Here is a 12,482-nt window from a genome sequence, read left to right as displayed (position 1 = left end):
ATCTCTTCCCTAAAGGTAACAGTCACTCCACAGCCTTTCACAGAGGCACTTTGTCCCTTTAACTTCCTCACCCCAGTTCACAGCAATATTCTTTCTGCTCAAAATGCCCTACTCAAATGACAGAAGCATTAGACCTCCTTAATATGTTGCTTACAATATATGTGCTGGCTCTAGCTCCTAGCTGTTCCCTCCCTGCCTCAAATGGGAATTCCTGATTTTTCTCAAGATCTGGAATTCCCACTAGCAGCAGAGAGCAATGAAACAGCACCGTCTTAGTACAAGCAGAAAGCTCAGGAATCTAGCAAAATGTGACAAACTATTTCAAAAAATCTCACTCATTATAGGTCTGTGGCGCATAGATGCACTGAAAGTACAGTGGATCGATCAAAATCTGAATTATGGGTGTGTCTAACATTCTGTGACGTGCATTGTAGAAGAGTCGCAAATATGGGCTGGATTTAATAGCCTGTCTCCAGGGGGCCCATCAGGTGGGGGGGGGGGGGCCATAGAATTGCAAAGGGAGGTGGGGGATGGAGGGCCCGTCATCTTCCCATTGCAACATTACGCCGAGGCGGGAAATGCGAAATATGGCCTTCCCGCCTAAAAGTCAATTAAGGCTAAGTGGCCTATTATTAGTCACTTAAGGCCCTCTTCCTGCTGCTGCTGGAATTAAGCCAGCGGCAGTGGGGAGGCCTCCCCCAGTTGGGGATGTTAGCCAGTGAAACGAGGTGCCCTCCCTGCAGGCTTGAAGGTGGGGGCCCTCCTCCATGGACAATCTATGGCCCACGGAAGACCCCACCAGCAAAGAGCCCAACTCCCGCGACAGCCTGCCCCCTGCACTCATTGCCCACCCTCCTCATTGCCAGAGCCTGCTGGACTGGCCCTAATGATCCCACCTCACTTACCTCAGCGCTGGGAACCCCATCCCTTCAAAGATGGGGATCCAGCCTCCAGCACTTAATTGCCCGAGTGGCATAGAAGCACGCCAGGGGACTCTGAAAGACTGAAGTGGGGTTCCCACTGCCTTTTCGGCCCGGCACCAGGAGCCCCGCCAGCACAACTAAATTCAGCCCAATTGACTGCATTCTCTCTCATTTCTGTCAGAGAAATTAGAGGCAAATGCAGATACATCAGTTGCCAAAACTGATTCTTATCTGTATTAATATATTAAATCAGCACATGGCCCTGTGCTCCATGAAAAAGATAGGTAAACATTTCCAAAGGGATCTGCAACTTTAAAATGCCAATGGTTGGCTATCATGATTCCCCCATCTTGTTGGTAGGTAATACTTTGATAGGATTTCCCATTATTCTCTGAGCAAAGAGATATGGTAGGATCCTGTCACACCAGCAGTTCCACCTGTACAACCAGATGAAGCTATAGAGCTTTCCAATCCACCAGTAGATAAGCACCTCAGTTTCTCTACCTAGATACAGGTAAGACTCAAAGATAATTTTATTGGTTGCATTCAATAATTGCCAATCAATGTTTAATGTATTTTGAATGAGAATCTGTGCTATTCCCACTGCCCTTTGTCTCTGGTTCCCGGGTCTGGCTAAGGCCCTGATGTTTGCCAACCCACCACAGCCTTGGACCTGTTGCAGTTTTCATTCTCTGGTCAACTTCAATGTTTCCCCATCGCCTATGGCCTAGTTAAATTGCCCTGTCAGGCTCCCAGCTCTCTAGGGATCTATTTTCATTATGATCCCATGCCTTTGCTGGCTGGTTTTGTTGCCCGCCTCCAACGTCAGTTCTGAAGCCTGTTCATGACACCTGCAATTGACCAATGATATTTTAAAATAAAACAGTGGTTTCATTGAATTAAATTTTCACATACAAAATAAAAACAGGAATAGAAATCTTGGAGACATGAGGGAAAGAAGTAGAAGGGGAAATCTCAGAGGCATTAAATAAATAGAAAGGGGAATATTAGCAGAAAGGGAAACAGAAATAGCCTGTTTCCTTGAATCATCTTCAATGTTTAGAAATATCAACAATTGCTTACTCATCCCAGATTTTTCATATCTTTATTACATAAAATATTAACTTAAAGTACATCAAAATAAAGATTAATTGATGTCTGCAATCTTCTACAAAGACAACTTATATTCATCAACAAACAAATGTCAATGGCATGATCAAGATACTATAAGCTTTAAAATCATTCATCTGGCCATTACCATGACTCAAAGGCAGTCCCTCCACTCCTCACTACCCAGGTTCCCAGTGGCACTCTACTTTTCTTTCCTCAACATCTAGCTCACCCTGGGACTCTTCACCCCTCCCCAGTTCATGCTGGCACTCTTCTCTCTCCCCATATTCCCACTGGTACTCTTTTCCCCATTCCTTCTCTGCTCAGCTCTGCTCCAGGAAAATAAATGCTGCTTTGGGCAGGAAATCTTGCAGAAGTTTTACAATCTTGAATCCCTGCAGCAGCAGGTGATCGGAACATGAGGTGGACTGAAGGCAAAGCAGGAAATAGCTCTCACTTTGTCATGTCTCAGGAAATGGAAATTTGTATAATGCATATTCATTGCTATGCCCTTAAGAATTTTCTCTTAATGGGTAGTGTTCGATCCACAGCCACATTACTACTCTGGACTTGATACTTGTACGTTGCACTCCAGAGTCTTAAACCTATAGTGCGGTATAACTGCAGACAAAGTCTTTGCAGAAATCATCACAACACAGTCAAAGAGGCAGCCTCTCTGAAAGCATTTGGTTAGCAACGGGAAACTGATGTAACTGAGCCTTTTGTTGTAAGAACACCCATAGTCATTTTGGATACATATAGCTTTTCACTAAGCACCTAACTATATACAGTACTTAATTGAGCTTAGTATCCACCTCACTCCTGTGTTCAAGAAATTCCTTGCTCCTTATTAGGTACAGACTTAACTAGCACTGGGAATGCCCTCTAAATACATAATTTACCAAGCAACAAACATCTAAGCAAACTGGCAGCTATCCAGTTCTTTTGTTGGTTTTAAACTCTCCAACAATAAGTTGTATTTATATGGTGTCTTTAACATAATGAAATATCCCAGGGATATTATAGCACAAAATATGCCGCTGAGCCACATAGGAGATATTAGAACAGACGACAAAAAGCTTGGTCAAGGAGGTGGGTTTTAAGGAATGTCTTAAAGGAGGAAATAGAGGCAGAGGGATTAATGGAAGCAATTCCAGAGCTTAGGGCCCAGACAGCTGAGGGCACAGCAACCAATGGTGGTGCAATTGAAATCAGAGATGTTCAAGAGGACAGAATTAGAGGACCGTCGATATCTTGGAGTGCTGTGAGCTGGAGGAGATTACAGTGACATGGAGGGGCAACGCCATCGAGGGATTTGACAGCAAGGATGAGAATTTTAAAATCGAGATGTTGCTTAACCTGGAGCCAATGTAGATCAGTGAGTACAGAGGTGATGGGTGAATGGGATTTAGAGCGATACAGGACACAGGCCAAGTTTTGGACGACCTCAAGTTTAGGGAAGATAAAATGTGGGAGACCAGCCAGGAATGAGTTAGAATAGTCAAGTCTGAAGCTAACAAAGGCATGGATTAGGGTTTCAGCAGTAGCCAAAGCTGAGGCAGGGGCAGAATCAGGTGATGTTTTGGAGGTTCTTCATGCTTCATGTAGTAACATAGATCATGTTGCAAATTTATTTTAAAATCTAGCAATGGTGGGGCCTAATCTGCAACATTTTATTTCTGCTGGTAAACTTTACAGGTCAAATGTTATTGTCTTTTTGTCTTCTGTCCAATGTTCTCTCCTTTTCATTCCTCCTGGCCTGGAGGTAGTAGCTCACTCTAGAGGGACAGTTGCATAGGTTCCAGCAACCCTCAGGAACCTCAGCTGGGTGACCTTTCTGTGGGTGCCACAATGCTTTCCAGTCATTGAGGCATCATAAATGAGCCACTCCCCAACCTCACCTGACATTCACACATGCATTCTTCCTTTTAGGGGTTGCTGCGTAGTTGGAACTACGTGACCCTATCCCCTCTCCCCACACTCCTGCCTCATCTGACATCAGCTAAATCAACACACCCCAGGGATTAAATTTAGAATTTATCTGGTCTGTCTGAGTCAGTACCACAATTTGTTCTATAGATATTAGTAATGTTTTTCCTGCACAGAAATCTTTTTCTTAACCTTACAGATCTAAGTGAAGGGTTATATCCTATAGTGCAAAGGACCACCAAATTTGAAGGTCAACGGGTAGATTTTTAACTGACATCTCAGCCGTAAAACTGCCATTGCAGATCCTCCGCTCATTATAGAAACCTATTTTCATTTCAACTGAATTTACATGGTCGGTCAGTTTTTTTTTATTCTTTCATGCGATCAAGTGAAAAACCATAAAAATACTGGGGAGATTAAATCAGCAATGATATTAGGGCCAAGCCAAGCAATTTAATTTGTTGGAACCAGAGTCTTTCCCACTTGATAGAATGTTTTAGCATTACCTTATTCACAATTCATTTATTGACCCGTTATAGAAAATCATGTGGCCTGATCATCAGCTTCTTTATCTGAAGATAGATGGGAGAGTTAATCTAGGATGATACTGTGTTTAGGAGTTTTAAAAGCAGGTTGGAGGAACAGAGGCCTGGGGGAGAAAAGGTACTCTATCATTTCAAGGTCCCAGAAAAGTATAGGTCAGTGTACACAACAGTGCAATAAAGCCTTGATTTCAACCCCGTAAGCAGGCAGGGAGGAAGGAGTATTTACAACATAGGGGCAATGGAATGGAAAAGCTATGAGACGTTATGTAATAGTATTGATACAAAAGGAAGAAAATTGTCAGAGAGAAACAAAATCATCTAGCTTTCTCTTGCAACTCCAATGAAGATCACAACAATTATTGCAAATGTTTATTGTGTCACAGCCTACATCACATCATGGAACACATTTCAAAGGATAACAAATTGATAATTACTTTCAGGACACTGCGTAGCTTCACTCATTTGTGCCATAAATTTGTGGTCATAAATCATCCACTATGTTGGAGCCATTTTAAGAGTCTTTCATGTTTGTAAAATAATGCTCACACAATATCTAAATTAGTATGTCCAGTTTCTTCCTTCCTCCAGTTAAATTTATTTTCTATAAAAAATAAAATGTTAAATACCACATTTATCTCACAGGAGCAAGAAATAAGCGTAATACAACTCAAGCATGTTCACTGAAGAAACTCCAACAGCGTATTATTGAGGCAAATCAAAGGATGGGGAATTGGTCTCTTCATATCAGAGCAGAAATGTTTACACAGTCATCAGGTTTTTCCCTCCTCCCTCTTTCTCTGCCAGTACAGATATCACTGGGCCACATGTATCCTACTGTGAACAAAATAGCTGATCAATTGGCTCCCAACTTTTGATCAATGTCGTTCTACGCCAGCCACCAAGAGGCATGTACAGTGGGCCAGCAATAACAAGATCTCCAAATTTTCTTTAACTGTGGAAAAAGGCCTGGCTTCTGGAATATGCCCAAGACTGGGAAATAGCAGAGTGCAAGAAATCAAGTATGTATCCCTCCAGCATGTGGCTCTATGGGTAGATACTCCATCTTACTGCCATTAATACACAAACCATTGATGACGTAACAGCTTTTTTGTCATCTTTTCCTTCAGTTACAAAATTTCATCTCAGAAACAGGTCTGTGGGTACACACAGTTATTATTATACTTGCTAATTTTGTGTGGGCATTTTATTGTTGGAAGAGTCCACTGGTAAGAGTTCAGTTTACATCTGCCACATTGGTACATACAAAAATGTTCTAACTGCAGAAGAATGCAATACTCTGGGCATTTTTAAATTTGGGTTTTTATTTTTATTAAAATGTCTTAGATTAATTTTTAAAGTATTAGCAGCAGGTGTCACTGCTGATGGCATGGCATTACCGCAACATTGTGTATGCTTGAGAGTGGTTAAAGTGACCTTTCTTCAGAGACACATTTACCATCCAACAAGATCAAATAAAAAACCTCCTGTACCATAACCAAGTGACTAGTCTGTGTGTGCGAGCCTGGAAAGCAAGACTGACTGTGGAGGGTATCATAACCGAGCTTAAAACCATTTTCACTCAGCTTTCAATCGTTCTGCTATACAACAGCAATCACTGACAGTACTCAGGAGAAGACTGTTAATTATTCATTTCTCTCACCCTCGGACACCAAGTTAAAAAGTTACAGAAAATCATACATTCCATCAATGGAATATACTTTTATTTAATGTGATGCAGTCATAGATTTAAAAGAGATGATTGCACCTATGCGTCAGATACAATAGATCTAATTCTTTTGTCTCTAACTCTGGCTCCAATACAGTTGAAGATTGATATATAGCCTCCTGTCATATTTATTCCAAATTTAGGGCTGAGACTGAGGTAAACTGTAATCCATAGCAACAACAGCCCAGAATACTCAACGTGGGGATAAATGCCATGCGTTTATGGGAAAATGAACACAATCCTTGAATGACACCCCAAAACACCAGTTAAAACCCCCAAAACACGCAGGGCAGCACAGTGGCACAGTTAGGGTGGCACGGTGGTGCAGTGGTTAGCACTGCAGCCTCACAGCTCTAGCAACCTAGGTTCAATTCTGGGTACTGCCTGTGCGGAGTTTGCAAGTTCTCCCTGTGACCGCGTGGGTTTCCGCCGGGTGCTCCAGTTTCCTCCCACAGCCAAAGACTTGCAGGTTGATAGGTAAATTGGCCATTGTAAATTGCCACTAGTGTAGGGATGTGGTAGGGAATATGGGATTAATGTAGGATTAGTATAAATGGGTGGTTGTTGGTCGGCACAGACTCTGTGGGCCAAAGGGCCTGTTTCAATGCTGTGTCACTCTATAACACGTACAGTGAAAGTAGATTTTGACAGAATTAGTTACCAGAAACCACTGCTTCTAATTATGAGTCAATGGAAATGTGGAATGCAATCCCCCAAATCCTGGTACACTCCTTCAATCTGACTTAAAAAAAAACAAAATCTGAGCGAGTCAATCATCATAAACCAGTGGACCTGATACTGCACTAAATAATATCTTCCTGAGTAAAAGAACAAAGTGCTTCAGGCGATTTTATTCAAATGTAGTTGTATTGCAGCACATTCCAGTAATGTAGCTACTGAACAAACTTTTCACATTCTTACGTATTTCTATTATCCCTTGCTAAGTACCAAATAACTCAATTCATGTTTGCGTTGTAAATTGTGGGCAGTTATTTAAAAATCTAACTCCAGTGTGGAAATATTGAGACATACAACATTTTAAATTAATATGGTAATGGCCAAGTTGAGATCCATGTTCTTTTTAAACTTCTCCGACAGTGTATTTTTTAAAAAGCAGAGCCATGCACCATGGACCTGAAGCTGTCTCATAATAATTTAGTTGCTGTGAGACTTACAGAACCACAAGTTCTTAAAATTCCTGCACTTAGATATTTATCTTGTCTGGGATACTTGCATCTTTACACATTGTTGGGTAAGTTTAGAAATATACCAAAACTCCAGTCAGCAGAGATAAACAGCAACAAATAAATACTGGAAATTTGAAACAGTGGCAGAGGATTGTGGAAATACACAGCCAGACAGTAATCTGCTTTGCAGTACAGCAAACCCAGGAACTCATTCAATCCTGTAAAAAGGAGCTTTGCTTACCTTCCTGTTCTGACCAGGGGGTGAGCACCTGAAATGTTAACATTTTATTCCAGTGACCTGCTGTGCATTCCTAAACCTTGAGTGCTAAAATGTCTGAGTTTTAGGCATAAATCAATCTTGGAAATTGGATTACCTCGTCTACCAGGACTGAGAACTGGTCAAGAGGGCAGTAAGCCAGGTCTCCGAACACCAGGTTGGTCTTCATGGAGTCTGCGGTCAGTTTCTCTTTGTGTCTTTTGACGAAGAAAACCGCTTTGTTTTTGCTGAGGTTTGGGAAACCCAGAGTGGGCACTAGGTGTCCGGCCGGGCTCAGGGACACCACCAGCACCGTCTGCTCGCTGTTCTCCACAAAGTCCTGGATCACAAGCCGGTACTCCTCGGTGCTAGTACACTTGTTCCAGCGGTCAGCCTTCAGCTTCAGGGCTTTCAAGACATAGTCCTGGAGGAAATCCCACCTCCGGTCAGAGTTGCTGTCCTCCATGGCTTTTTCTTTTAAATTTCTGCAACGAGTCCTTTACCGGAGATGGACAGCCCGCGATCTGAAAGCTGCAGCCGAGTGAGAGACGCTTGGTGAGTTGTGTCCATAGCAACCGGCTTGTTTGCAGGTTGCAGTAACATGTGGGAGCTTCATGTGGGTGGTGGACAAACTTTCAGCCTCGCCCCACACCAAAAGAGAGGGAGACAGTGACAACTACTGTGACTGGAAGAAGGTTAAAGGTATTGAGGGAAGGGGGAAGATAGGCAGGGGGAAAAGTCATGAAAAAGATGGGACAAAGAGTAGGAAGGTGGAAGGGATAAAAGAAAATGAGGAAAGGTCAAGGGAGGAGGAAGGGAAGGAAAAGGGAGAAGAAAGAATGGAAAGAGCGAGATAAGGAAAAAAGGAAGATGGGAGTGAGAAATTAAGAGAGGGACACCTTTTAAGAACATGAAGCATGGAAGGAAAAACGAATGCAGCCTTTCATGGGCTGTACTCCACCTGGACAACGTATGCCAGCCAAGAGCGACGTCTCAATTCATTCCATCTTCGCTGCCTTCGGAGAATACTTGGCATCAGGTGGCAGGACTATATCTCCAACACAGAAGTCCTTGAAGCGGCCAACATCCCCAGCTTATACACACTACTGAGTCAGCGGCGCTTGAGATGGCTTGGCCATGTGAGCCGCATGGAAGATGGCAGGATCCCCAAAGACACATTGTACAGCGAGCTCGCCACTGGTATCAGACCCACCGGCCGTCCATGTCTCCGTTATAAAGACGTCTGCAAACGCGACATGAAATCGTGTGACATTGATCACAAGTCGTGGGAGTCAGTTGCCAGCATTCGCCAGAGCTGGCGGGCAGCCATAAAGACAGGGCTAAATTGTGGCGAGTCGAAGAGACTTAGTAGTTGGCAGGAAAAAAGACAGAGGCGCAAGGGGAGAGCCAACTGTGCAACAGCCCCAACAAACAAATTTCTCTGCAGCACCTGTGGAAGAGCCTGTCACTCCAGAATTGGCCTTTATAGCCACTCCAGGCGCTGCTTCACAAACCACTGACCACCTCCAGGCGCGTATCCATTGTCTCTCGAGATAAGGAGGCCCAAAAGAGAAAAAGAGACTCCACCTATTGAATGTTGTGAGCCAAAGTTCTGCTTCCCTGCTTAACAAAAAGCAATCCTGGAGACTGTTCATCAGTTCCCAAATAAGCTATAGTCCTCGATGGACACAATCCACCTGTAACAGAACCACAGGGATCATTGAATAATCATAAATAGTAACAGTTCCAATTATTCTGGGAAGTTAGATTAATATAGGGAACCTAAACCCTAAGGCTCTCCCCCCTATCACAGTACATCTGGCTTGATCGAAGCTTTTCCCTATTTCTGGGTCAGACTGAATTCATATTTTGAAAATGAATGTTCTCTCTCAGTTCCCATATTGTTTTCAAATGTTCTTCCCATAACTTACCCGATTCCACATTTTAAATAGTGGACCATCTCTTTATCAGATTTATCCAGAATGACAGGCATACACATATCTGACTAAGTCATCTGTAACTTCCTGAAAGACTTGAGAAATGGTTATTGTTCCCAATTTCTTCTTTTATTACAAGAATTGCACTACATGGATTCATGGAGGAGGTACGGAGTCGGGGGGGTGGGGGGGGTGGGGGGGGATGGGGAGGTTTGGGGGCACCTTGGGCCAGATAGAAAGTGACCCTACCACATGGACACAATTCTAATTGATTGCTATAATGTTAGTTGTGTCCAGTAAATTGATTGGAATCAATGGACTACACAAAGTTAACCTATCACCTAAAGACTTCTCAAATAGCTACCTTAGGATAGGAATGGACAAGAAAGCAGTCAGGTCTGTACAGCAAAAAGGACACTAGCCAATTTATAGATGGAATGAAGAGTAGGAATGGATCAAAAACACTTGTAAAATCATAGGTATTGTGAATAATGGAACTTTCAACAATTTAATTTTGAAACATCAAGTTAACAATATATTTGGCAAGTAGGCAGTAACAGCCAGAAGAGGAGGGAAAGAAAATGGCCCAGAATATCCTGCAACAGCAATATTGGCAACAAACACAAGCTAGACAGTTGTGCACCTGCTTCTCCAGTGGCATTATTACTCACGTTTCCTGGTTTTGTATTTCAAATATGCAGCAGCAAGCTTACAGGAAGAACAGAAGTGGCGCTGACAATCACCAGGGGAAGGAGGTAGAGGCAGGGGTGCCGTTCCCTACACCTTCCGGCCACTGCTGCAATTTTACGAGCGGTGGGGGAGGTGACAAACGGCCCACCCGCCACAAGCCAATTGAGGCCCTTAAGTGGCCAATGAATTGGCACTTAAGGGCTTCCTCTCACTGCCGTTGGTATTTCACCAGAGGCGGCTGGGAATTTCAGCACCTGTGGAGGCTGCCAGGTTTTACCCGGTGGCCTCCTTGGTGGCCCGGGGGGAGGGCCCTTCTGATCTGGCACCACCACCCCACATCCCCCTCGGAGCACAAGCTGTCCCTGCTGGAGCACCTCCCTCCACCTTCCAGAAAGACCCTCACCAAAGCTCAATCGATTGTCCCCAGTGAAGCCTGAAAACCTCACTCACCTTTATGGAGGTAAATGCCCCGGTTCTCTTCTGGCAGGGTGCAGTCCCACCAGTCGCCATCGCTCCCAGTGACGCTGCTGGGACTGAGGAGCTGCCAGCCCGCTGATTGTTCTGCAGCTCTTGGAGGCAGGACTCAGAGGGTTGGAAGTCCTGCCCGGGGCCTATTAAGGGCCTGGGCTAAGTAAAATTAAGGCTTCCTGGTGGAGGGGGGTCGCCTCTGTCTTTTTTGCTTGGTGGACAGGGCCTTTGCCCGGACATAAAATTCTAGCCATAGAAACATCTGATCTGCATGTATCCTATCAAACCCTTTCATAATCTGAAAGGCCTCTCAGGTCTTCCCTCAGCCGTCTGTTCTTGAGAAGAGTTCCAGCCTACTCAATCTTTCCTGATAGGTATAACTTCTCTGATCTGTTATCATCCTTGTAAACCTATTTACACCTTTGCCTGTGCCTGTACAACCTTTTTATAATATGGAGATTAGAACAGTACTAAGTGCCACCTAATCAAGATTCTATAAAAATTTAACATAACCTCTCTGCTTTTTAATTCTATACCTCTGGAACTAAGCCCCAGTGTTTTTTTAAATGGCCTTATTAACTTGTGTTGCTACCTTTAGTGGTATGTATCAGTACACCTATATCTCTTTGCTCCTCTAATACATTTGGATACTTAGAGGGCGGTGCAGTGGTTAGCACCGCAGCCTCACAGCTCCAGTGACCCAGGTTCAGTTCTAGGCACTACCAGCGGGGACCTTGCAAGTTCTCCCTGTGACTGCATGGAGTTTCCGCCGGGTGCTCCGGTTTCCTCCCACAGCCAAAGACTTTCAGGTCGATAGGTAAATTGGCCATTGTAAATTGCCTCTAGTGCAGGTAGGAGAATTGTGGGGATGTGGTAGGGAATATGGGTTAATGCAGGATTAGTATAAATGGGTGGTTGTTGGTCAGCACAGATTCGGTGGGCCGACGGGCCTGTTTCAGTGTTGTGTCTCTCTATGACTGTATTATGTATCAAGCAGCATGCAGCCTCAATATGAATTCATCAAATGAATAATAAGACCCGATTAAATCTACATTGTCCTCATATAGATACCATTCAAAAAGCGATTGAAATAATGTTGAGTTTCAAGCTAAAGATACTGTACCCATAAAAGATAGCTTTTCTCAATCAATATATCTGTTACATTTAGCAAGAAGTGCTTCAATTCATTGACAATACTTAATCGCTTAGTTACAACGGTATTGACACTGTTGGGGTGGGGTGGGGTGGGGTGGGGGGGGTGGGGGGGAGATCAGATTCACTAATGTCACCTTGCATCTCCCTGCCATTACTTCAACACTGCAATTCCCATAGGGATATCAGGGAAAGACTTTTTTAAAAACTTCATCAAGACTGCAGTAAAAATGAGATTCTCACCCAACAATCACTTCTGGTGATAACATTGGCATCATAAGGGTAATTAAGAGTAAAATCAAGTACAAGTGTCAGCTTTAAATTCCAAGCATGTGTTGACTCTTCAGTTTAGTACAATTAATATATTAACATTAACAACAAACACTTTTTGAAACCCACACTTCATCACAGCATTTTACTTTCAATTAAAAGTTACTTGTTATTAAAGTAGTGTTACTAATTGATTTGGAGCTTGCTAATTTATGAAACTAACCTGAAAGACAAAAAGTGAATATTACAAAAAGTTACAGATTATATTAATAACCCATTACATTGTGCA

At 43.3% G+C, this 12,482-nt stretch overlaps 1 protein-coding gene across 1 annotated transcript in view; it reads right to left on the bottom strand.

The window, feature by feature from the left end:
• Positions 1–8,179, bottom strand: part of LOC137384244 (dynein axonemal heavy chain 9-like) — a 584,247-nt gene extending 576,068 nt beyond the window's left edge. The window contains exon 1 of the mRNA XM_068057979.1: positions 7,795–8,179. Coding sequence (XP_067914080.1) covers positions 7,795–8,142 — 348 coding nt within the window. The 5' untranslated portion in view covers positions 8,143–8,179. The remainder of the gene's footprint in view (positions 1–7,794) is intronic.
• Between the last annotated feature and the right edge of the window lie 4,303 nt (positions 8,180–12,482).

This window comes from Heterodontus francisci, chromosome 26 (assembly GCF_036365525.1).
Source record: "Heterodontus francisci isolate sHetFra1 chromosome 26, sHetFra1.hap1, whole genome shotgun sequence".
Lineage (NCBI taxonomy): Eukaryota > Metazoa > Chordata > Chondrichthyes > Heterodontiformes > Heterodontidae > Heterodontus > Heterodontus francisci.
The sequence above is the reverse complement of the archived record's forward strand: the minus strand, read 5'-3'. Positions and strand labels throughout refer to the sequence as shown.